The 26,824-nt window shown below is 40.4% G+C and overlaps 1 protein-coding gene across 1 annotated transcript; it reads left to right on the forward strand.

Annotated features, from left to right (window-relative positions):
• Positions 1 to 417: 417 nt before the first annotated feature.
• AQP1 (aquaporin 1 (Colton blood group)) lies at positions 418 to 19,807 on the forward strand. The gene is made up of 4 exons (XM_056337670.1): positions 418 to 984; positions 15,735 to 15,899; positions 16,303 to 16,383; positions 17,921 to 19,807. The coding sequence occupies exons 1-4, from the start codon at positions 595 to 597 to the stop codon at positions 18,098 to 18,100; spliced, it is 816 nt and encodes a 271-aa protein (XP_056193645.1). The 5' UTR covers positions 418 to 594; the 3' UTR covers positions 18,101 to 19,807.
• Positions 19,808 to 26,824: the final 7,017 nt, after the last annotated feature.

A 26,824-nucleotide genomic window follows, 5' to 3' on the forward strand; every position in this document is an offset into this window, starting at 1 on the left:
AGTCTCTGGAGTGTGGATTTAGTTGTCAGGTTTATTTCCTACTTTCAGATGTTATCTGCCGCCGGTGAAGCTGAGCAGGAATAACTTCCCAGGCTGCACAGATAACTTTGCTTTTCGTTTCAGTCCAGCTCGAGACAGAAATCCTGTAAACGCTTTCATTCCAAACCGTGTGATGAATGATGATACAGGAGTTAAAAAAGTGAGGGTAAAATTCCTGAGGCACTCCTAAAGACTTTTCCAAGAAATTAAAAAAGCCTCTTAAAAACGGCAGCAGAGATCGAACGCTGGGGGGGGGGGGGGGGGGGGGGGGGGGGGGGGGGGGGGGGGGGAGGGGGAGGAAAAAAAAAGGAAGAAAAAAACTTTGGCAGGCATACAGTGTCTTACATCAATCTAGCAGTCAGCATCTATGTAGATGTTCTTTCCTCCTTTTGTGCAACACCCCTTCCCTCCTACAGACCACCCAAAGCCCTATAAATAATCCAAGGACTGTATTTTTTCTCCAGATTTCTCTTCAGACCTCAAAGGAAAAATATCAGGCAAAGGAAGGGAGAGAGGGAGAAGGGAAAGTGAGGAGGAGAGAGAGAGAGAGGAAAGATGGCTAGTGAATTCAAAAAGAAAGTGTTCTGGAGGGCAGTGGTGGCTGAGTTCCTTGCCATGAGCCTTTTTATTTTTATTAGCATTGGCTCAGCTCTGGGTTTTAACTTCCCAGTGGTGGGCAACAAAACATCCACAAGGTCTCAGGACAACGTGAAGGTTTCGTTGGCTTTTGGGTTATCCATCGCTACCATGGCACAGAGCGTGGGCCACATCAGCGGTGCACACCTGAACCCAGCTGTCACCCTGGGCCTCCTGCTGAGCTGCCAGATCAGCATCTTCAAGGCACTCATGTACATCATTGCCCAGTGCCTGGGGGCAGTGGTGGCCACAGCTATTCTGTCTGGAGTCACCTCCTCTCTCCCAGACAATGCCCTGGGGCTCAACACGGTAAGTAGAAACTTTTAATTCCTCCTTCCCTTTTTGTTTTGGAGTAGAAATGTAACACCTGTCATCTACTAAAGATGTGTGCATGGGGGGTGCAGTGGTGATGGTGACCTCAGGCAGCCAGTTGCTTGTTGTAGCAGGGGATCTGGTGCTGGCTGTTATCAGCATCGATCTTTGTCACAGAGATGGTCCTTCCTCCCCACCCCCTCCTCAGATCTTTAGGACATTATGGCCGTGATCACTTTTGCTCATGTTCAATTGTGTATATCCAAGTGGCTGAAAGGTGCCTTTTGACACCAATTTAGCATGAAAATCACTGGCAGTTGCATGACAGAGTCCCTTTTGTGGCTCTGAAGGTCTCAGGTAACAGACTGATGAATGTGCATATACCAATGTTGTTTTTTGCTTCGATGAACGTGGGTCTTTTTCAATACCTAATTAATGGTTTGTGTAACCTGATGATGATTGCAATGAAAACCTATGAGAACAGTGAAAGAGCTGTAGCAAGAGAACGCCTGTCAGCACAGGTGTGAGCACTACCTGTTGCATTAGGCAGAGTGCTCAGACCCTGCCTGACACACAATCCCAGCTGCACTTTTGGTGGGTTTCTCCTTTTGCTGTGAAAAATGGGTAAAACCCTGAATTCTCAGGTGTAGCCTGGAGAAAGATGTGCGGCAGCTACATTTAACAGGGGTCTAGTTTCAGCCCTCTCTCAGCCAGGTGCTCACAGCATGCTGCACAAAATCTGCCTGGCCACCACTCCTCCTCCTCAAAATGTTGCTTTTAATGTTGTCATTGTACCAGAACAAGAAAAAAAAAAAAAAGGATAGATACACTTTTAAACTTGAAATCATCCCACTATCAGAGGCAGTGCTACAGCCACTGCAGTACATGGGGTACTATAAATGGCAATTGCCTTATACTCACTTATTTCACCTGATTCAGTGAAGAGCAAGTATTTCACATCTTTCCTATGGCCCCTTCCTTGCAGAATACTCCTGACTGCAGTTTGAGACTTTAGTAATTTGAAATCTTACGCCCATTTGAAGCCACAAGGATATTTGAGACATAAAAGCTGCAAATACAATGCCTTTTCAGAAATCATTTAGACAAAAGGGAAAGAAAGGATTAAAAAAATAAATTAATAAATAAAGTAATATTTGCATGCTGTGGCATTACAGTTAATTCAGAAAATGGGGTGGTTTTTGAAAACATGATAAAATCTGATATTAAGAAGGTGTTTCCTGAGCAGCTTAGTATCATCCACCCTTGTGTCGCTCTGCGGGTTGGCTGCTTGCCTCCCTCGAGCCTGGTGCCTGCAGGTATTCCATCATGCCACTGTTTTGGAAATTTTGATCAGTTAATCCAAAACATTCTGGGGAAGAGGAGCGAAACATTTTATTAACTCCAGAAGTCTCTGACTGTCTGTGTGATACGTGATCTTTTCCTCTGAAACCACTGGCAGAGGGAACTGCTCAACCGCATGGGACGGGGTATCCGCCCCAGTGGTTTCCTCGAGAGGTCCAACTGCCATTAAACACGGGAGGTCTGGTTTCAGTAGCACTTGCGTTTGGTCTTTCCCTTTTACGTGCCACAAAACGTTGACAGCGGTCTCCTTTCTCTACCCAAAAGCCCTGTAACTGGCCATTTGTAAAGGGGGTGTAGATGGTAAGCCCAAACTCTTCTCGTCTCTCAGTCAGTAAGTCTCCAAGCTACAAAGATATAGTTCAGAACTCTGCACAAGGGCATCCCAGAAGAGCAGAGCCTATGGGGACAGATGGAAAGGTCAGGATAGATCAGTGCACTCACTGATTGTAGTAAGCTTAGGAGACTACTTCATGAAGCTCAAAACCAGCATGTGAGGGAAGAAGCCTTTATTCTGCATCCCTCCCACCCCCCCCCACCCCCCCCACCCCCGCCAAGCACCTCTGGAATACAATCAAATGCATTGTTTCCAAGGCCATAAAATGCACTTTAGGCAAAACCAAATCATCTAAGTCTCCATCATACCAATTTTATAAATCTGGCAATGATTTCTGTGCATGAATTGATGGATAAAATAGTTCCTAAAAAATCGTTCCCTGGTTCCAGTGCTTGCCATTGTCAAACATTCAGAATTTTGGGGTTTTTAATTTTCTTTTTCACATTCAGTTATAAATGTTGTGGCTAGAGGAACTGTGAGAAGACCCCCCCTGGAGATGGGGATGGGGACGGCAGCAGTTCTTCTCCCTTGCAAGAAAGAACTAGAGAGGAAAGCAGATCTATTCGTTTCCCACTGACAAGGTCGGACTGTGTGGGGAGAGGAGGGCTGAGGGGGAGTTGGGTCTGAGCCCCACATGGGGGAGAAGGGCAGAACGGCTGTCCTTCCTTCTGCAGGGTCCTTCTGCTTGGCCTGGAACCACAGCCCAGCATGGAGAGCATGCCGCCTCCCCCAGCAAACAGATGATAAGGAGATGCCACAGAGATTTGCTTTTATGTCATGCTCTTCAACCTGAGGACAAGGAAGGGAGGGACAGAGCTGGCATTCCTGCCAGCTGCTTTGTCTTCCTGCCCTTCCTGTGGAAAAGGAGGTGTAGATTCACTACTGGGAGAAAGAATAGAAAGGGAGTGCTGTTTGTTTGGCAAGGTTGGGAATAGGGCTGGGATGTGCCTGTGTCCCCTGTTCTGACCCTACCATGCTTGTGGAGGGGTGTTCTTTACAGGAAAAATGTGGGGTCAGTGGCCATCCAGTGTCCCCAGTGGATACTGGGTGGGATTGTGTGCCCAAACTTATATTTATCCTGCCCAGCTGTAGGTCCTGCACTGAGGGGCCAAGTGAGGAACCCATTTCCATAGGGTCCTCTCTAGTTCACAGAGAAGGAGAAACAAAGAGAGGTACTTTATATCTGTTGAGTTGTCCTCCAAAGACAGCCAGCTCTGAGGTTCAAGGCTTGGGAGCCTCTGTTAAGTATCCAGAATGAAGTGGGATCAATCTGTCCCTTTCTTATTGCCCAAAGGGAAAAAGGGAAAAAAGGGGAACAGAAGCAAATGAAGCACAAAAAACCAACCACGGAAGGTGTAAGGTTTAAGAGAAGGAAGGGAGGATGGAAAAGCAGGATGGTCCTTTAACATGTTCAATAGTAAGGTCTGCCTTAAACTAGGACAAGCAAAACAGTCACATAGGAAGAGTTTGTTCCAAACTTTACTAAAGTCAATGGGAAGATTTTTAGTTATGTTGATTGTTTCCAAATAAGACATTCTAGGCAATATTCAGGGAGGTATTTAGATTACTGAATCTTTTAAAGACACTTAAACTCCCATATATTTTAGTAGTGATGTGGGTGCCAAAGTAAAATCTTCAAAAATTGGAAAAGCTGAAAGAGGACCATGGAGTGTGTTTGTTCTAAAAATTTAAATATTTTTCTTAGAGTATCTTGTATCTTTTTTTTGGCAATTGGATTACTACATGTTACAAATTTCCATTAGGTAAAACTGTAAGAACAGAAAATACCTAATCCAAAATGCACTCATCTGCCAGCATAGTTGGCTATTGTCTAGTGAGGACAGATCTGTAGTTTGGATAATGGAAGAAACTATTCATCACGGTCAGTTAATGACCAACAAAGAGCTCAAGCAGGAAAGGCGGGTGAGAGGAGACTTCTGTTTCTGTACTGTAAGGTAACACAATATTTGTGGTTCAGCAATGATTATCTTGAGAACTTTTATCAAGCTTTTAAAAACATGCTAAGCAAAAAAAAAAACCCACCCAAACTTAGCTCAGTTTCTTTTTTTATTTTTATTTGTGAAAATTATCAGAGTTTGTGAAAAATGCAGGCACTGTTTTACAATTTCATATTTTGGCATACTGATTAGAGTGCCAGGAAACGTGCCCCCTAAGTCTTGGGGGTATAATTTGGAAAGTATTTGAAAACTCTGCCTTGAAGTTTATGATGAAAGATATTATTTTAAAAGTTATAAGTGGATCAAAAATTGTAGGCAAGAAAAACAGACCTGAAGGTAGTGTTGCTCGGGTAGATAAAGAGAAAAGAAAACCAACCAAGAATAACAAATAGAAGGACTTAGTTTTAAAAAACACTCAGTGGACTGATAAATGTTGTTTGTGTAACTGAGGAACTTTCTGGAAAAGCCAGAATTGATCTGTGGGCAGTTGATTCAGAGGTCTGGAACGTTTTCTGAAGACAGGTGAGTAGTCATATAGATACTGCTCCCAGAGCACGAAAAGTCACTTGTTGCTGGAACACCCTTTGGCATTCCAGTGTCTCTGCCACCAGTGCCCAGCAGTGTCCCCAGAGCTGGATCAGCTGTGGCAGCAGAATTGGTGCACAAAGGGGTGCAATGCCCTTTGGTGATAAAACACACAGTGGCCAACTCCAAATCCTTTGTCAAAGACAGGGAGGAAGGACCTCTTTGCTGTCCTTGATTCTTCATACCAGGGCAGTATCTGCTATTTTGAGATACATTCCACACTCATCAAAGTCACACTACAGAATGAGTCCCCTTTCCATAGGTAATCCCAATGAGCTGGATTGTGGTACAGCAGCAGCAGCAGAGCAGCTTTGAACCCCTCTGCTGGAGATGGCATTTTTCTGTGCTGTCTGTGTCCCCCAGGTTCAGCCTTATTCTGCTACTTGTGAAAGCTGAAGGTTGGACAATCTCTTGTCTGCAGATCCTTACCTTCCACAGATGTACCATCTTATCTCTAGGACATCAGTGGTGGTGATTTTTCTGCCAAGAAATTGCCAAGACAGAAACCTCTAGTGCAAACGTAAAATTGCTCCTGCACTGGGAGTTCCCTTTCATGAAGTTGTGGCCTGCCACACCTTTTAATGGCTTGTGTGGGTCAGGACTGATGTTTTTATCTTGATATACCTCACTGAATCTTTCCCATCCTTTAGAAAGTTGCTTCCAAGGGGATCATGGAGAGGAATCACCAAACTCCCCACATTTGGTCCAAACCAGTGCACCAGTGGTGGCCCTCTGACCATGGGCAGTGGGACTTGCATGGCTGGACTCGATGACTCAGTGTTTACCTTGTGATTTCCCTCTCTCATTGTGCCCTTGCCCTATGAGTCTGTTCTCCTCCAACCTCAAATTAAACAAAGTCAGGTTGACTTGGAAGCACTTCCAAAATAAACTGAGAGCTTGACAGTGTGAGTGGACAATTGAGTAAGTGATGCTGCTTTTCCTCTGAGTCAGTATGGAAAATTGCAGTTCCAGAGGTGCCGCTGGATGGATGAAACATGCAGCTGAGTTCCTGACCTCCAGCGCTTATTAAAAATCCCTGGATGCGTTTTCTCAATGCAGATTATATACTACGCCTTTCTCAAGTTTTGATACAGTGAGCTTCATTCTCCTTGTCCTTGTCTTCTGCCCTCCCTCTTTTCAGTTCAGCCTAGGCTTCTCCTGCCAGCCTTGCCTGTGCTGGCATCTGGGGGCTTAAGCACTTGAACTTCTACAAGGGAGCAGAAGTTGCTGCATTTTCAGAGTGAGCAAAAAGGTTCCTGTACATGAGATTAGTCTGGGATTTTATTTTCTTAACAAAGGGCGCCACAACAATAGTTCATTACTCAATTTCAGTTTTACAACAGCAGTCTTTTATGGCATGCCAGCATTGTACTGACTTGTACCAGGCTGGGCAGGTGGAACACAGGAAAGGCACCTGCTCAAAACTGGCCGTAGTCTTGGCTGCTTTCTAGTGTGTTCACACAGTGACAGCAGAAACATTTGGGCTGAGATGTAAACCTGATGGTTATCACCCATCCTCCAGATTTTTTCAGGATAACAGGGGTTATAGCTTTAATCCTTAGATGTCACAAGTTATTTCATATTTCCATTTCTCCAAAGATTTGCTTAGTGTTGCTATAATAATACAGCCATATCCTGAGCTTTTGTCAGAGAGCATGCAGGGATGCAACAGCATGGCTGTTTCTGGTACAGGACATAGTCCTTAGTGATCGTCCACCTGTGGGACAGTCCTCTGATGACAGAAGAGACTGGTTCAGAGCAGGTTTTGTGCCATAAACTGGGTCCATGTCCAGAGGATTCAAGGATGACAGGTTCATTGTTTGAAAAATGCTCTGCAAGCCTCAGATGAAAGGTCATCTTTATTTATTTCTACTTAGAAACTATAGAAATTTATGAAAGGGATGCACAGAGGGTTGTAAATAATGAGTTGCATTAGATATAAACCCACTATTAATTTGGTAGATTGGTTCTGTAATTCAAATGGAGTCATGCTGGGATTTTTTGAGAACAATTTTTTTTTCTGTGTTTGACCAGCTGCCAAACTAAGATTAACTATGAAATACAAGGAAATTGATCCTGCCACCACCCTTCTTGACTGGTGAATAAACAGTTAAAATGCTTTTCCTTTCCTTAGCATTCTATCTATTATGCCATGCATACACGGATATTTTGTGTGTATGTGTATACACACCTCCACACATACTCACATACCAGAGACAGATCAATAGATAGAAAGATTCTTCAGATGAGGTAAACCCAAAGTTCATTTCATAATTTAAATTAACTAGAAATATTTAAGAAAGTATCTGTTAGTGTATATTGATTCTAAATCAAGATCTGACATGTCAAGAACCACAATCTGAGGACAAATGGAAATTTCCATAGCAAACATGAGAATGAATATCATGGAGCTCTTCAGGTTAAATTGATGCAATGGTAAAAACAACTTCTAAGTCATTGTATCAGGGCTCACATACTTCAGCAGATAATGTGAACCTTCAGGTGAGTTGAGAACAGCATCTCTTTAATCAGAGAATCCTAAAAAATGTTACTATCTTGCCTGTATATAGCTACCTTTAAGGGAAACATTTTTAAAGCAAGGGTGCTAAACCACATCACAAGTACTAAAGGAAGAAAAAATAGCCCTTGAAAAATTTCCTGTTTGTCTCAAGAGGAAATTGCCTGTTTTCTTTAGAGCAGTGGTACATTTTTGCTTATTTGTCCATTCTTTAGCTTAATTGAGAGAATTCAATAACAGAGTGATCTTTACCTAGTATCACAACTGAAAATGTCAAAGAAATGTTCATTCTTAGAAAATCTCCGTTCAAGAGTTAGGGAAACCAGTCTAAACTATTGTGCTTGTGCTCAACTTCATAAATAGCAAACTATCTGTATGTTATGCCTCTGCATTTCTCAGTTTCTGTGCTTCCCTGTCTTTAAACTGTTGTCTCTATTACCAATGCGCAGAGGCACCCTTTCCACTGTGGCTGATAGGGTACCTGGCACAATAAGACATCATCGTCTGTGGCTGTGCTCCTCAGTACCTCCAGAATAATATAAATACCAGTGTCGTGGAGCAAGTGAATGTCTTCTGGAGGTTTTTCTGACCTGGCTGGGAGCAGTATTTGGTCCTGTGTATTTATTAATGTGTAACCTGATGGGAAAGTACTGATCTTTCTGGCACCCAGAGCCAAAGCTAGTGCTGGTGTTTAACTGCTGCAGCTCCACTGAAGTCAAAGAGATCTGAGGCTAAGGCACAACATTAACCTGTTAAATCAAATATACAGGGCCCGACAGGCATCCTGGAGGAAACTCTATAAACAGCAGGAGAGCAAAAACATGTCCTGAAATCTCTGCACAGGGTTTCTCTTTTGGCACCTGTGGAGCGGAAAGGAGCAAAGAAATCCTCTGTGTACTTTCCTGGTGGAGCCTCGTGCATCCTCACTCCAGGAACCGCTGAGAGGTACCACAGACAGCCAAATTTTTCCAGGCCCTTGACACTTAATTTGGTGCCAAGCGAAGTCAATGAATGCTTTCAAAGCAGAACTGTGGCACATGTTTCCTTACACATATATGCACAACTTCTCCTGAAGTTGATGATGGCTGTATTTGGACTGAGGAATGAATAAAGTCAGGTTTGGCCCCTTTTCCTTTTTTTGATACAACGTCTTGCTTGATGAACAAGGTGGAGAAATGAAGGAGCTGGAATTGTTCCCCTAGTTCCTGAAATCCATTGCACATATTCAGAGCTGGTTTTTAATTCCATGGAAAAGCCAAATCTTCAGTGCACTGCACAAGACTGACTGTACGAACTACCTCAGTCTTGGGAAACCTGAAAACTTCACAGGTTTGCTGGAGTGTTTGTCTAGAAGTATAAAGTGAATATCGCTTTGGTGCAACTGCCAACAGCCATACTGTGAGGTTTGTGCAAATCCAGCTAGTTATTCCAGGAACAACATAGAAAGGAAAATTCTATTAGGCTCAAAATTCAGATATGCCCAAAATTCTCCTTTGAAAAACCACCTCCTTCTGGGCTGACAATACAGGAGATCGTAAATAGCTCCATGGTATAAATGAGTGCTTCGAAAGTGTTACGGAAAATGAACTATTTGCTTGGGTTTTGCTGGGTAAAGAAAAGAAAAAAAAAACCCTCACCATTCCTCATCCTCTGAATAGAAGTTGTTTATTTCTCAGCAGCATGACTTATAAAAAAAAAAATTCCCCAAAGCAATGTTCCCAGAGGCACATCAAAAAGTAAAAGCGTAAATGAAACAAATGCTCTATCTCTAACGAGCTGAGCTAAATGAAAGTGCTGTAAAGGAATTGACTTTTACTGTCTGTCACTGGCCTCACATGTAAACTTTATGTGCTCTGGTTTAATATAAATGAAACCGTCCTTCTTCTCTTAGCAGGCTGCTGCCACGAAGAGCCCTGGCTAGTTTCTCATCAGCCTGAAGACAGGGTGGGAGAAGGGAGGTTAGGCTTGTTCCTGGAGGGTGTCTGCTGTCCAAAGAATGGAAAATATGAATTCTGCTTTGGGAATTGAATGAGTCCCCTTTAGAGCTCTTAAGGCTGTATTTATAGGAAGGATAATCTAGCAGAGGACAATATGTTTTGTCCCTAGGTTCTGCTGAATGCTTCTATTGTTGATTTAGGATACGATCCAAAGCTAATTATTTGCCTCATAAGCAGCTTCTTCTGAGTGACTCTGTTGTATAATTTTAAGTGAAACTCTTTAGATCTTTGCCTGTCTCAGCTTACTAAAGATATTAGATTTCTGTACTCTCTGAATCCCTAACGCTCAAATAACAGGTATAGAAACATCCATTTCAGAGTGATACTGGTCAATAGCAAGGAGAGAAGAGAATAACTGCAGTTATATATATATGGGGATAAAGTCTCTGAGTACATTTTGACTGTGAGTTAAAGGAAGAGACTTCCAGTGGAAGAAAGGTATATAATCAGGATGGAAATTATCAAGTTATTTTCAAGACAGAGTTGGAGCTGAACGCATGAGAAGAGTCAGAGAAAGTGACAGGCCAGGCAGTAGAAGATGGTTTTGAGGGAAACAGGGAGATTAATTTCTGAGATTACATTTGAAGAACATTGCATTAAAGAATTTGCCCAGCTAAACTTAAGTGATAGTTCATATAAAGCAGCATAATTAATAATTCCACTGTGGGGATAAAGAAGAGAGCATGAACCACTTAAACTGATGTGAAGAGTTTTCCTTATTAAGAAAAATAAAGAAAATCAAAGAAGGGAATTTTTAAGCTACAGGAAGAAAACACAGTAAGACAGAGAGAATTTCCTTGAATAAAATGCTAGAAGTCTTCCTTTAAGAAAACAGTCTGCTGTGGCTGAGCTAATCTAATAATTTGGAATGCTGAAAACAGCAGGCCTGGTGAATGTTGTTAGCTTTGTATTTGAATTCAACAGAAGGAAAGAGTTCTGTCTGCTATAAAGATATTATTTATTGCAGCAGAGGTCCTTAAAATGCTAGATTTTGTGTGGACAGGAGAACCTAGTTCTCCCAACATGAAGATTAAAACCACTTTATTAAAAGTTAATACGTTTTTAGTCAGTCCACAACATGCTTTTTATTATGTGCTAGCCATGCTATTGCTGGGGCTCTGCAAAAGCTGCCTTCCCTAGGGGATGGCTGGGATATGCAAAGAAGTCTCAGCCATCAAGGATGTTGTATGTGTCACTAAATTGCTGTGGCTTAACTTACCTCTCCCAAAAAACACCAGTCAGCATGGCACGCAGTGAAGTGTTTCATAAGAATGTAGAAAGTTGACATTCCCCTACTGAAAAATAGACTTTTACATTTCCAGAGGCCTCTCATTTTTCAGGAACAATGAGAAACTAATCCCTGTTATATGAAAGTAAGCTGGACCCTAGAGATACAATCCATGGCTAAGGTTTTGTTGGATGAGATGGAGCACAGCACCACGTGGTGAAACCACCTTGCATAACAAACTGTCTTATCCATATAACGGGAAACAGGTTTGAACTTGATATACTTTTACTCCTAATGAGAAGAATATGAAGCTGCTAGAGAAGTACACAACTGAGTTTACCTTGGGCCAGTTTAATTTCCTGTCCCCAGTTCTTGTCTGAAGGCAGGCAACTAATAAATATCCTGCTCTAAAAAAAAAAAAAAAAAAAGAAAAAAAAAAGAAAAGGAAAGAAAACATCCCATTAATTTGCCCAAATTATTGCTTGAAGCTGTGGAAGTCAGTCAGCTAAACATGGCTGTTAAGGGTACTTCTGAGAAATGGGTGTCCCTAGTTCCCATCTCCTGTCTGATGTTGTGGAGAAATGGAAGCAATGCGACCACTGCCCACTTCCCAAGACAAAAAAAAAAAAAAAAAAAAAAAAGCAGGTGTTGGCTTCAGCTAGTTACTAGTCTTACAGTAATAACTAGATAATGATTTTTCATGACTTTTGCCCTCGAGTTTAACACTCCTCATTTGACTGTGTTACAAGTGTCTTGACTCACTCACCAATACAGATTCCATCTCTGCAGAGACTTCCCAGTGACGGACCCACCGACCGTGGCTCCACTATCTGCACATGTCACCAGCTGTTTCTGGACATTAACTTGGCAAAACTCAAAGAGCAGCACTGAGGCAACTCTGTCCCCAACCTTCCCACAGGGAGAAGATTTCCAAAAAAAAAAGGTCTCTTAGGTAATTCAGCTTAGACGAGACCTCAGGAGGTCTCTAGCCCAATCTCTTGCTCAAAGCAGAGTCAGCACTGAATTCAAGCTAGGTCACAGGAGCGGCATTAGCATTATCAAATAAAGAAAAATTTTTAATGGGGAACCAGTATTGTACCTCATCCCATGTCCAGTAACGCAAATCAGAGGGCTTCAGCATGCCCTAAATGCTTCTTTAGGCTCCAACTGGCTGCAGCTCAAGAGCTTTCTGAATGAGATGTGGTTTCTATAAATTTACTGAATTCCAGTGGATTTTTCTTCTGCAAACTTGTTGAGATTTAGTGGTAGAATTCAGCTCACAGGGTATACCTCACTTGGAGTGCCTGCAGGTAGGCTTCTGCTTCTCGTCGGGGTGCCACTGCAGCCAAGGCAGAATTATTCAGTGCAAGCTGATGCAGCCAAGATTCATTCAGCTGATCAGTTATATGTGTCTATATTTAACACCCAGGTCTTGCCAATGATGTCATCCACTTCTTGCTGTGTTTCTGGTGCTTCTCCTGTCAAAATAGTGACTTAGAGATGAAGTTTAATGGAACAATTCCTGTGAACAAAAAAGGAGGATAAGTCTAGATAGGTTCCTGTGGTGTGGGAAACTGTTTGGGAGATTAATGTGGGCTTGTGTGTTTCATTTTAATCCCTCAGAGCATATTTGGCTCCTTAAAGCACCAAATCCACTCTTCAAGTTTCACAAGTCTATAGCATGAAAAGCTGAGGGAGTGGCTATGCTGTTCCCTGCCCTCTGACAGTTTTTCTGTTGCCTTGATGAGCATCACCTAAAATGCAGAGCTTGTGAGAGTTACTGGACAGAGATAAGAATAGGTCAGGGATTTCTCAGCAAACACATCAAGGGCAAATGCAGTGTCAGCCCACACACGCTGCCCACATCCCTTGTTGTGACCGTTGATGAGCAGTTGACCAAGGCAGGGGAGAGTCATTGCACTGTGCATATGGGTCGCTGGAAAGGGACCTCTTCACCCCAACACTACAGCAGAGGTGACTGTGTCTTATGTTTCAAGGCATTATTCTATCTATTTGAGAACCAGAGATACGGTCACTTTAGATTCTGGATACTCCCAGTAGCAGAATGCTAGATATTAAGACCAGTGGTTAATTTTTGCCTTTATTTTAATGACAGCCTTTGCTAGTCAGGTCTCTGTAATGTATAGTACTACTTCCTACTAGGTTCAGAGTAAGATTTAGACAGCCCTGAAGCTTCTTAAGTCAGGTATTCTACAAAAATTCAAGCTTTCCTTAAAAAAACTGCATAGCGTATGGAAAATACAATGAAAAAAACCAATGAAACAGAAACTCATGTTGGTTATGCCTACCTCGCTCTGTCAAGAATTTAAAAGAGCAGATTCAAAAGGTGCAAAATGTTCCATATTGCATTGTTAGCTGAGTAACACTTGCAAATTCACTGTGACTAAGGATTATATAAGTAAATACACACACATACATATGTACATTTTAACTTGATAATTGGAAATGCACCTTCCTACTACGCATGTTATGCTTTGGCTGGGATATGGTTAGGGTGGTCAAGACTCATACTCTTCCATGTGTTGCTGTACCCTGGATGGTCCAGGCTGCTGCCACAGCGACACTATAGCTGTGACAGGGAAGCAGGTAACAAATGTCTATGATTGTACACTTACACGCTGCAGATCCACAGACCACAGCAAAGCAGAACATCCAAGGTTTGCCTCAGTTTGCCTCATTTTGGAACATGGCCCAGAGTCCTTGCTTTCACAGTGGAATCTTACATCCCTGGCAGGCTGTGTAAAATTACATGCTAGAGGAAAGCAGAAGGTTTCCTATGATATTTCCAGGTTTTCTTTGATCCCACACAGACCATCAATAAGTGCTGATTAGCAGGGAGAATGACCTCAAGTCACGTCAGCCGTAGGATGTGTTTTCCTGGAGGGAAAGGAAGAATATGATTTCCTCCTCCCAAAGATAAGGATTATCACAGGTTTTAAAAACACAATTTTGCTCTTATTGTCTTTTTCCTTTTATAGAAGGCCTTCAAACGAAGGGAAAGACTAATGGTAGGTCAGTGTTTAATAATTTGAAATGCCGAGGCTTTGTCAAATACTAACTTCAGTGCGTCAGACCTCAGATCTAGACTCTCTGGGGCTTAACTGTTGCATTATGATTGAAGATCTTTTAGTTTCTTATCCACTTTTGGGCATCTGTATATCACTCATTTGCCAATACACCTGCCTTTATAAGTTTGACCATTTGCACTTCCAAATGTGAGATAGGATTGACCGGAGAGTCTATAGTCCAGATTCTTAAAGAGCTACTTTTAGTACCAATGAGATGCATTTGTCACCTAATTTGTTGACAGCAACAAATCCCACTGACTCTGCAGCAAAAAAAAAAAAGTGATTATTTATAAAAGGGGATGACAAAAGTAACAGAATGGTAATTTAAGTCATATCAGGCATTCAGCATGATTGTCTGGATCACATAATTTTCACTGCCAGCTCATCTATCTATATATATATATGTCAGACTCATATTTCTCACTATTTAAGTCCTATTAACACTGAAGGTTTCATTGATGATATTAATTTATACTGTATGGATGTCAAAGGAAGCAAAATGCCCACAATTTCAACCAGAATTCACTTCTATCTGATGATAAACTGCTTCTAACTCAAAGTATATCAGTCTTGCATATTAAAGAACAAGATATAGAAATATATTATTAATGCTTCAGATTGGCAGGTCTAAGAAAACAATATAATTTCACTGGTTTTAATGTAGCTAATGAGATTTATGCTGGCTGAATATTCAGATGATTTTTTTTTCAGTGCTTAGGAATTTGAAATTATGCTGCATTGTTACAAAGAAACAAGACAAGTGAATAGCAAAGGTGGAATGTGAAAGAGTTCAGCTAAACATCTGCACTTTTTAAAGTTATACAAATATTAGTTTTAGGGAAATTAGGGTGTAAAACTACAAAAGCAGATTTAAATTATGTTTTCCCATAGTTTCATTGTTGTGACAGTGTGACAGGTCACAATAACATTATGTTTTTGCCATGTATGACCCAGCAATTTTTAATGCAGCGGCTACGACAGATGGGGTAACCTACTGATAGCACTATTCTTGAGCAGAAGTTTTGCAGTTTGCTTCCTACTCTGAGTCATTCACATTCTCAGTTTCTCTGGCTTGTGTCCAAGCTCATATTTCAGCCTGTCTGTGCAATGTAGTTATTTCTGCTTAACATCAAGTTATTCAACTCAGATATAGGCTTCTCTTGTCTTAACTGACATACCACTGAATATAGCGATTAGAAGCAGAATTCAAACCTTCTTATGACATTGAATGGTTTAGCTCCATGGTTTCTTGTTAAGCACAAGTTTCTAACAGTACTCCTGAAACATAACAGCATTTCTATTGTATAATCTTCATTTATGTGAATTACTGTGGCTTCAATATGTTCTGCAGCATTTACATAAATAAGAAGCTCCACTGATTTAATGATTAATAATACATTTGGAATATCTACATTTGCCAGTGTCAGTTTTTCTAGACAATTTGCTTTACTTCAGTAGGAAACTGAAATAATTCCCCCATCAGCCATGAATTTCTGTTCACTTTTTCTTTTTCTTCTTTTATCTTTTTCCCTGTTAAGCAAAAGCAACCCAAGGAGAGAAATGTCTGCTCAGGTCTGCATTCTCCTTTTGAGACAGTAGATCCTGCAAAACTTTGTCATACTGGTTGAAGTCAGGTAGGAGCATCAAGTGACATTTTCCTTCTTATCTCTGTGCAGCTTTCAGAGGGAATCAATGCAGGACAAGGACTAGGTATTGAAATCATTGCTACCTTCCAGCTGGTGTTGTGTGTCCTTGCCACCACAGACCGGAGAAGGAATGATGTCTCAGGATCAGCACCTTTGGCCATTGGTCTCTCCGTTGCCTTGGGACATCTTCTTGCTGTAAGTTTTAGCTCTCACAGTTGATAGCTGCAATGTCCCACCCCAGGATGGGCCAGTGAAGGCAGGAAGATGGTGGGAAGATGATAGTTTTTTCCTTCTCCTTCCACTTCAGATACTGACCTTGTTTCTGCCACACGCATGGCCCTTCTTTCTTGAACTCTGTGGCTGTGGCACTAAGTGATGAGGTTGGAGGAGCCACTGCAGTAGGAACTGTTTCCCTGGTGGGAAAAGACAGGCACATGGCAAAGAGTCTTCCCCCTTTTTTCTGAGGAAGAGTGGGTGGGATGAATGAAACTGTTGTGAGCATCCAAACCATACTGCCGGCTGTCACATGCCCTCCTGTGTAATGAAGCTGCCGCACGTGCATCAGTGCCTCACCACTGTTTCTCTTTCCACCTTCTAGATTGATTACACCGGTTGTGGAATTAACCCAGCCAGATCTTTTGGCTCAGCGCTGATTGCCAACAACTTTGAAAATCACTGGGTAAGTTGAATCAGTTCGTTTAGCTTACAAGAGGCTATGCATATACACAATCTACAAAATCAGGAATATATAAACACATATCATTAGCACCAAGTCAGTGAGTTTCCATTTCCATTTCATTTAACAAAGAATAATCTCCTTTTGCTTCCAACCAGCCTCTGGAGATCACAAAGTCCTCAAATTGAGTGTGTATATTCAAAGTAATACAGTCATTTTTTTTATTTCCCTTAAATTTTATTTATTTCAAATATTTTTAAATGTGAAAGCATCATACACAGAATCCTGTATTGAGTATTTATTGTTTAAACTGGGTTTGTAACGTGCTACTGCTTTATCTGGTAAAACCTAATTTAGGAAGGTTCTTAAGCAGGTCTATAAACTGAAATGGATCATCTAATATTTGGAAGCTAATAAAATATTAATCTTCTTAAAGTTAAGTGTCTGCTTATGTGCTTTCATGGATAAGTGCTCTGGAAACATTATAATTTTTAGATTATTCCCTGTGGTTAAATGTGTTTAACATGAGGAACTTCACAAAAATTAACATTTCACTAAAGCTCAATAAAGGCGGCTGTTATAAAAGCCCTAAATGACCATGTGTTTTTGAATATTTTAAATATAGCTTGTTCCAACACTACAACTCATGATTTCGACAGCCAGTTGTATAGACATCCATGGAAATTTAGTGGTAGTACAATGGATTGTGAAAATTTTGGATACAGATGCTATTTTAATCCAAAGAATAAAACACAAAAGGTGAACACTGGGGAAATCTTGCTATTAATTAATGGCACTTAAATCTCACTGAAATACTTCTATTGGGTTACTAAGGTAATGTGACTAAGCTAGTAGCTACTATTTTCAGAATTTAATAAAATATTTTCCTTTGTACAGAGAGAAGGAGATAGATTCATATTAAACCACTGACATTGCTGAAAAAAAAACCCCAACATTTTCAGCCTCAGAAAGTCTTTGGCCATGCAAATCCCTCAAAATCAACTGTTATTTTTAATAAAACCAACCTGCCTAAAAATATACTTTTATTACCTCTCCCTCCAAACTTTACTTACCTTAAGTGAGTAGACAGTACAATTACAGTACTCTCACTAGCTAAATAGCAGCTAGCAGCAAATTAAGCACCTGATTAGGTTCTCACTGAGTGTTACTTTCTAAGTACCAATCGCTGATAGTGGGAGAATGGAATCCAATGCCCTTGTTGCTTTTAGAATTTGTGCTCCCCTGCCAAATCTATCTGGAGGAACTGAGATGTTTTACCAGCGGATACCTGATTTTAAATATCAGAACTTGATAAGTCACTTGATAGTCACAGCTATTAATCTCTTCTGTCTATTGCCTATTCATGGTGAGACATTCCCAGTTTCTTGCCTTGCAGTTGAGTGAACATTCCGGTGATAGACTGTAATTTTAATGTTTGCACTGTAAATCTTGTGGTGAAAAATCCTCAGAGGACATTTTCAGAACAGCTTGAAATGCCGTAATACCTGAGGCATTAACTGGGCTTGGAACTGTGTTTCAGATCTTCTGGGTTGGCCCAATCATTGGAGGAGCAAGCGCTGCCCTGATTTATGACTTCGTCCTGGCTCCCAGAAGCAGTGACCTGACCGACCGTGTGAAGGTGTGGACCAGTGGCCAAGTAGAAGAGTATGATCTGGAAGGAGATGATATGAACTCCCGGGTTGAAATGAAGCCAAAATAAAGAAGGACAAGGGGAAAAAAAAAAAAAAAAAAAAGCACATTGGTTTCCGAAGATTTTATCAGTGTTATAGACTCTTTGTAAACCAGAAAGCAGTACTTTGTTTTTTAATTCAATATGTTTTTCCATTTTTTGCCCCCAATCTTAATAACATTTTTATATCTGGGGTTTTTCAATTAAAAAGTCTTCAGACCAAGAAGTCTTTAGACACTTTTGTGTGAGCTAAATAAATTGGGCTGAAAATTAACCCCTTTCTTACCACCACCAAATTTTCTGGTGTATTTAACATGAGTGGTTCTCCCAGCACATCACTCAGTAATGATAAGTAGTCCAAATGACCAGTGTGTTTGCTGAAAGAATAGATACTGGGGACAGAAAACCTTCTGTACCAATAACAGGGGCCTTATACTGGAAAAAGTATTTATACAAATATGTGAGGCTGGTATCTAATGCCAGCAGCACATGTGAAAAACGATGTCAAACCATTGCCCGAACGCATCTTTGGAAGCAAACGCCACTAACAATGACTTGTTATGTAGACTCAGCCATGATTTTCTAAATGTTTGATAAACTCTGAGAAAGAGCACCAGAAAGGTTAAGCAGGGCAAGATCCTCCAGTCCCAGGACCCGTTTAGATTTTCCTGTGCTTCATTCTCCCTGAGCATCCAGCTCATTGTGCTGGGAGAGAACGTATGACAAAAAATGTATAGATACGTTAATTACCAGGAAGTAATAACTAGAGGTCAAATTGAAGAGTAGTAATAACAATGGCAAGAAGAACAACACAGTGCCAATACCTAAACAGGATCTGATTGTTCCTGTGACTACTCTGCTTTTGTTCATCTTATAAATTGAACCGTATGTTTTAAAGCAAACCAAGGGGGGGGGGGGGGGGGGGGGGAGGGAAGGTTCCTTTCTTCCTGACCCCATTCTAATAGCCAGTGCTGTGACATTCAGGGACAATGAGTAGATATACACACAGTATATTTTCTAATGAGGGACAAATGCATAACTGTGTGTAAGTCCATTTTGGGGGTCATTGCTTTGTTTTTATATATATATATATAAATGTTTATATATATGTTTTATACAGAAAGCCTAGTATACTGTTTTGTAAGAAAATAAGACAAATGGAAAGAATTGCAGCAGTGCTTAGCAAATAAATGACACTGGAAACATAAAGAAAATTAACACTCTAAATGATGTGGAAGAATATTTTCTGTTTTCGTTTTTGTGTGTGTGCTACTTATGATTTCCTGAGTAACCCAAAGCATTAGCTGGTCTTACCTACTAACTATAGAATATAGTTAAAGCAGATACATGCTGATATACTTGTTCTGCACTAAACAGTTTTACATAAGAAATGAGGCCCAGAGGAACCTACACAAAAAGCTGTGCACTTTACCATTCAAACACCCCAGGGGTAATATGATGGATGTCTCCCCTTGGAGAGACGGTGTGGACATGGAAGTTGAGAGAGGGCTGATATGGGAATCCGCATAGGTTGGATCATTTCATCAAGCTGAGCAGATGCACAATGAAAAAAAAAAAAAAAAAAAAAAAGGAAATTCACCAGCAAAATAAAACAGAATACATTTTATCTTTCTTGTCTACATTTGGTGTGCTATCACATGTATTGTCTATGTACATACAGCATGATTGAATTTTGGGGTGGTTTAAAAATAAAATCAGTTGTGCTAACACATGAAATGTTCATGATTCTTGATTTTTAATTTGCCTTGTAACACAATGCTATTTCATTTTCTATACCACTCTTCAGGTGCCCACCTGTAACACTGAGACCATTTCTGCTTTTCCACTCCTTTGATTTGATGCTAGTCTTTGGGGAAAGGGAGATTCTTCCTTCCTATGGCAGGGGAAGCAGGCCCTCACCTGGAAGAAAGCTCTATCTAAATTATACTTAGAAGTAAAGCAAGGTACCACAACCTTGTGCCCACTTTCCAGAATCTTTTCTCAACTTCATTTGTTGGTATCCTAGTGCATCCACTGACCCCCAATTAACCCTTTTTTTGCCTTGCAGAATCTATGGCCAGAACAGTTGCGGAATCACCCGCAGCATATAGGGCTTTTTTACAAGCTTGAGGTAACTTAACACATATAGTGATGGAGAAAATCTGAGATTCACAATTTGTTCCTTAGTCTATACCCTGTGAAGAGCAATAACTTGTCCTATTTTCTATGCCTCAAAGCCCAAAACTCTGAAGACAAGCAATACTGCCTTTCCGTTTGGTGTGCAATAGGACTAGTCACGTTAGCTGCTCTAGCTGCTGCTTATGATCGCCATGATAATAAACAGATGAAAGATGCACAACAACTGTTTCACTAGAGAAATAAAAAAAAAGAACAGGTGAAAGTAAATTAAGTGCTATTTCTTAGTGTATTTATTCACAATAATAATGTTTAAACAATTTAGAGTAAAGCTCTTGGAAATCAAGTGAAAATGTATTTCAACAGAATTCCAGGCTTAAACTCCTCTCTTCTTAAAGCAGGAAAAGATTAGTGGTGCATTTAAAGTGCTTTTGTAAGCACTTTACCGGAGATTATGAACTGAGATCAGCATTTTCTAAACAATTTAAGGCCATAGCTGTTAAGTTTCCCCACCCCTGGCACAAATGGTTTTGCTTTGTGCTAGACAAGCACACTTAAGAGTTATCATAATCTTATTAAAATATTTGGAAGATACCCAGCAAAGGAATTAAAAGCTGAAGCAGCAAGTATCGAAACCCAGTAACAAATGTCAAGTGGGCAAATGTATTTACATGTGATCACCCAGAAACTCAAAAAAATCTCCCTGACACTGAGAGGAAGCCTGGAACGGTTATTTGAAACAGCTCCCATGATGTATGTAGTTTCTGACCTATGGAAAAACAGACCATGTCTGTGCCCTGGTGATTCCCAGGGACAAACCTCTGCATTTATCATACATTCTAACATGAAAAGATGACAAAGGGTAGGTGCTTTCATAGATTAGCTAGGGACCACCTGCCATGGTCTCAGTAGCCACCCTGCTGGGTAGCCCACAGCATACCAAATATCCACAGAGGGTGGCCACACAGGTGCTAGCAAATGAAAAAGCACAAGGGATTATTCCCAAGCACAGGGACACTGCTGCTAGTGCCTGTATGGGGCATCCCAAATAACGTTCTCCCAAATTTTTCCTGGGAAAAGTTGACCAATATAATGACCCACTTTGTTTTGTCTGAGGGCCAGTTGTTATCCCAGGGCAGACACACTCGCTCTGGTTTAGGCAGCTGACAGTACCACCTGGTTTTTGCACGCACCAGCACAAGAAGACTTGGAAGAAGCCCGATGAAGGTGTTTTGAATTCATCCCTGGAGAAGCCCCTTGTTATCCCATTGATTCTATAGACAATCTAAAGAGATATAGGTCCTAACTTTGGTCATCTATCTTTAGAAGTAAATACATGCTCTGCCTCCCCATTGTAACCGTGGCAATTTAATTTTAGGTTTCATTTTGCTCAACTCTACATAGGTTTTTAACACGTGCAAGGAAAGAAAGGTGATTGAAACATAACATAATGACAGCCAATAAGCCAGGAAGCTTCCATTGTCTTTCCATATCCACCAGCTGCAGCAGTCACAATTCAGAGCTTAATGTTTTTTAAAAATTAAAATAACACAATAATACCAATAAAGAGTTTCTCATAGTATTTCGGTGTTTTCCCTCCTTTTACCCAGCTGAACTTTGAACGTGCCAAGAGTCACACAATAAAATTATATTAAGAATATGACTGTTATGATTCCGCTGAAGCCTGGGCTCTAGTAAACATCTGTGTCAATAATAGTTCTGTGTTTCATTTTACCCAAGCCTGATGTCCTTGAAAGTACCTTATTTTTTGTATATAAATTGCCTGATATTACAGAAATTGCACCAGAATTCCTTCTGGGGGACAAGTGCATCATTTTATAGACTTTCCAAAGCTGGGAAATCAAGCCTCTGTTTAAATAGGTTCATTGATAATAAGACATTGGTCATCTATGAGATCACATCGCTTTAGGTTCTTGAAATCATGTGCCACATAGAGCTATGAATGATGTTCCTGAGAAGGCACAACTCCTGTTGACTTCAAGATTCCCTTGTGCTGTTGGACAAATCTAATATGTTCAGATCTACAAAGGGAATTAACACACTAAATTCTGATTTGACAGTAGTGGGACTTTGCTTAAACAGCCTCAGGGGAATTTTATTCTCGCTGAAGCCACAGTCATCATCTGTTATTTATTTTGAGAAGGCAAAATTTGACTGCAACTATTTATCACCAGATAGAAACCCAATTTGCCTCTAGATTGGGTTATTTGTTGCTGTGAGTCTTTGCTTCTGAGTAAAATTTTCTACTGACCTGTGCTCCTGACCACTTCTATGTAAGTATGGATGTCTGCCCATGGCCATTCCTGTTCTTCTACACCCTGTCTAATCCCATAGTAAGAGATGGGCAGGTAACAGCAACTGGCAGAACCGGTTAGCTGCTTCAGCTGTAATAGTATTCAGATGTGGATGTCAGCCCTATTGGCCGCAATACTGTGATAAATTCTTGTATACTTCAACATTTGGTAAAGAGGTTGAGCACACACACAAAAAAAAACCCAAACCAACAAAAAAAACCCCAAACAAATCCAGGAGTGAAGAATGCATGGAGGGAAGTGACACATCACATACAAGACAATAGATATGTGGATTTCATTAACATTCAAAAGGATTCACTCCCTTTTCACCTTGCTTGAACTATATACCCTACTGCTCTTGAGCCATGGCTGTTTGAACAAAAGGTCTTCAACTTCTTCAAGCACTGTTACGAGATTTATAGATTTTGATAAAAAAGAACCTCAGAAACTCAATGCACTCACCTTTTCATGATCTCCTGAACTTTGTGATCTGTTATACTCTAACATTTACCATGAGCTGCCCTCATTGTGCCCTTTCCTGTTTTGTTTCTATTCTTGTATCAGAGTAAGAATTAAGAAGCTTGTGGAAAATGATCAATGCAGTGAAACTATTTGCCCATTTTTGTAGCATATCTAGAAAATTCTTTCCTCTTTCTCTTCTTTTCATTTATACTTCATCTTCATGGTCCTGAGCAGGACAAACAGTTAAAGGTGATCCCTCCGTTTAACCTCTTCTCCCTTTAGCTTGTGGTCACTTCCCTTTTCTAAAGGGTGTATCCTTACTCCTAGAAAAACCCTGGAGGGACCGTCTATTAATTTTTTTTTCTTTTGTGCCATTGAAAACAAACAAAACAATGTTCCCTGGAAGCATGGGAGCCAAATAGCAACTCTTGGCAAAAAAGCGGCAGTTCAGTGCAATTGCTGGAAACAGTCTTACTTTTTTTTTTTTTTCCTGAAAAGTAAATTAAGCACTTGTAGGTAGCAACCTATTCAAGACAGATGTGACCATAAAAACGACAAGCCGCAGAACACATTTAGTTTCCCTTGAACTTCTCAATTTTTTTCTTGTTTCACCATTTCACATTATTACTTAATCAAGAAGAATCCGGCATGAATTAAAGGGGATAGGGGGAAATGATGGGCCTGCCCAATTTTATATCCTATCAGTGCTGTGTGGGAAGAGAGGTCACTTGTATGGTGACTGTATCTTCTGTCTTGAAGCCAGATCTGATTTCATCAAAAGTGTTTTAGCATTGCTTAAGGAATGAAAGAAGAGCTGGATTGTATTCCTATCTGGCTTTAAAAGTGTGTTGCGTTGTCATGGTAGTGTAAAATGTTTTTTGAGATATGAGGGAGTGGACAGCAGCACTTTCATGTGTCCTATAAGAGATCTGATCTCAGCTCTGGCTGGTAATTAGCCAGGCATGGGAATGAATCTCAAACACTTATTTCAAACTGTGAGAGCCAGAAAGACCTATGATGTGCCTTTGGCACATTACCTTTATGTCTAAGCAGCACTAACCTGGATGCCACCGGTGGAGAAGCCTGGAAAGCCCTGCCAGCAGTGTGCAGTACGCAGGGAGGCTCTGGGTTCGTAGTCTTACTCCTTGTTAATCCATGTTTGTCCATTTCAGTTAATCATCGAAGTGTCCTTCAATGAATCTTTCTTTGTAGAGGTTATTGATAAAGGAGACATGAAGTGACAGACTGAGATTTATTTGCCACAGGTGGGTATTTTGGCTTTAGGGTAAATTTTGGGTTTGTTCTTGTCATTGCTGGTGCTGATAGATTTACATCTTTTGGCATTAGCTTCTGTCTATTGAATGCAGAGAAAATGCTTTATGAATCTAGATTCCCATTTCCATTACACATCTTGGTAAAAGACTGGAAGGAATGTGAAAGTTGTATTTCCTTACTGGGGAAAAAAAAAAAAAAAAAAAAAAAAAAGAAGAAGAAGAAGAAAACACCTGCTTTTGTGATTGACAAGAAAACTGTTGCCATATGCTGCTGGGGGTGTTAGTCAAAGGTGACCATAGTGCATCGTGCTTGGAAGAAAAACTTTTTATTTAAACTATTCCTTAAAACAAAACAAACTCAAAACACACTACTCCAGATGTGACTTTTGTAGCCCTAATTTAGTCCCTTCTCCTTCACCAGGCTGACCAAGTATGCCAGAATTCAAGCTGGAACCACCTGCATCACAAGCAGCTTTCTAGACCCAGACAGCCCTTGAAACGCTGCCCATCACCAGTGCATCGTTACCCAGGACTGCCCCAGATGCTCCCTTCCTCCTAGAGGTCTACACTTGTTCTTTTAGACTGCATCTACACTAACAAAGACCAATGCATGCTTTCATGCTGTCCTGCTACTGCCCAGGCTCTTAATTACTAGCAGGCGTAACTTGGCTCTGCTCTGTACAGTACAGTAGGGTGTGCCTAGGTTGTTCCAAACATGCAGTTTGGATGATGCTGCCTTGGACTGGGAGGAAGAGAATTTAGCTGTATTGTTGCAAATCACGTTACTACTTGCTCTCGGACCTAGCAGACAGGCACTGGACAATTTTATTTACTAATACAAATATATCCTGAAATAACTGAATATGTTTTGGTGACATTTTTAGGATGAAGTTACTTAGTCTCAGTTGTCACCTATTTCTGTTCAGTAGAAACATGGAAATGAGCTTTTAGAAAACTAAAATCAAACAAGGTGCATGACACTTTTGGCAAGTGTCTTGGTCCTCTTGATATGCACCAAGTGCAACCTGGAATGCCTGCTTTCAGAGAGATTAGAGAAATTTCTGATTTCTGAAATTATTTCTGACTTCTGGTTGAGCTTTGGCAGGAGTGAAGGTGTGGATCTGTTCAGAACTTGAGCTTTAGGCTCTGAGGGACCTTGAAGACAACCTAGGCTCAGTGTAGACAAGTAAGTGATTTAGGCACTTCATATTTACATGTTTGTAGTCAGTTTATGTCATCTTTAAAGTACTTTGGATTGTCACATGCAGTCTTTTCACATGACTTTTCAAACACTTAGAGCTTCTATTGCATCTGACCTTTTGTCAAAACATTCAGAGTGGTTAATTATTATGCTAGGGTTTTCACTGTGTGAACAATGACCTCTTTCTTTCCTTGAAGGATTGTTTGTCTGATTAGTTGGTTTTGTCCAATATTGTTAAGAAGCCTTGACTCTGGCTTCTTGATAAATAAAAGCTGTTTCCTGATCCCATTCAAACATTGAAATCATTGTTAAATTTTAATAATGGCCTAAGAAAAATTGTGGAGTTTACCAGTACACATTTATTCCAAATATAAATCAGCGTAAATGGTTTAAATGGTGCCTAGTCCTATGAGCTTAGTTTAGTAAATTCACTTGAATGTTTTGCATGCGTAAAGAAAATAGAATAGAAAAGGAAGAGCTGCAAGGTCTGCAGGTTTAATTAATTGGCAATGTATGGGATTTAGTGATATCTGCAGTATGGAAAGGAGTGGGCTCACACACCCTGTTGTGGTAGGTGCACTGTGCCAAGCTTGGTTCTCAGACTAGTGTATGACTTTCATGTGACTCAGTAAAAAGTGTGCATGTGTAGGTGTATAAACTTTTATGCATGTGGTCTTATATATGGAAAAGCATGTATATGGGCCAGACTTAGATAAAAATACTAATGAGCCTGGGTGGAACATACTTTTCCAACTCCTGTTATCCCAGAGAAGATGTAACACAGTTCTTGGGTGAGTTTTGATGAAGACTCACATTAGAGTTATAGGCATGATTTGGACAGCTCTATTTCACTCTTTTGTTGCGGTGTTTCTTTTGTGTTTGGTTTTGTTGTTGTTTTTTTTTTAATTTTTGTGGAGGCAGGAAACATTACCTTTTCATACTGTATTCTGCAAATGTTTTAAATCAAATTATTATTTTTAATAATATTGAGATGCAGTGTAATTCTGATATTCCAGAGAAGATGTGCTTTGACTTGCAAGCCAAAGCATCTAAATTTAAGTGTTGGCAAGGTTGGAGTTCACATGAGAGGTTATTTTCTAGGCGCCTATCACTGCAGATCTACTGAATTCAGTTAGTAAAACATGAAAAGCTATTCAGATGACATAATTAGGGTTAGCTGAATAACTGGAAACTTCCTTGACAATATTGATGAGGCCTTGACTGACTCGGTTAGAGACCTGTCTCCCTTGTATATGCTGATACATACATATGCAAACAGAACATAAAGGCAGGACTAGTAATTTAGAATAAAATACTAAAAATATCATAAAAATTTCAAGAAAAATAAAAGCATTTTCAATAGCTG

Source organism: Falco biarmicus, chromosome 4, assembly GCF_023638135.1.
Source record: "Falco biarmicus isolate bFalBia1 chromosome 4, bFalBia1.pri, whole genome shotgun sequence".
Taxonomy (NCBI): Eukaryota; Metazoa; Chordata; class Aves; order Falconiformes; family Falconidae; genus Falco; species Falco biarmicus.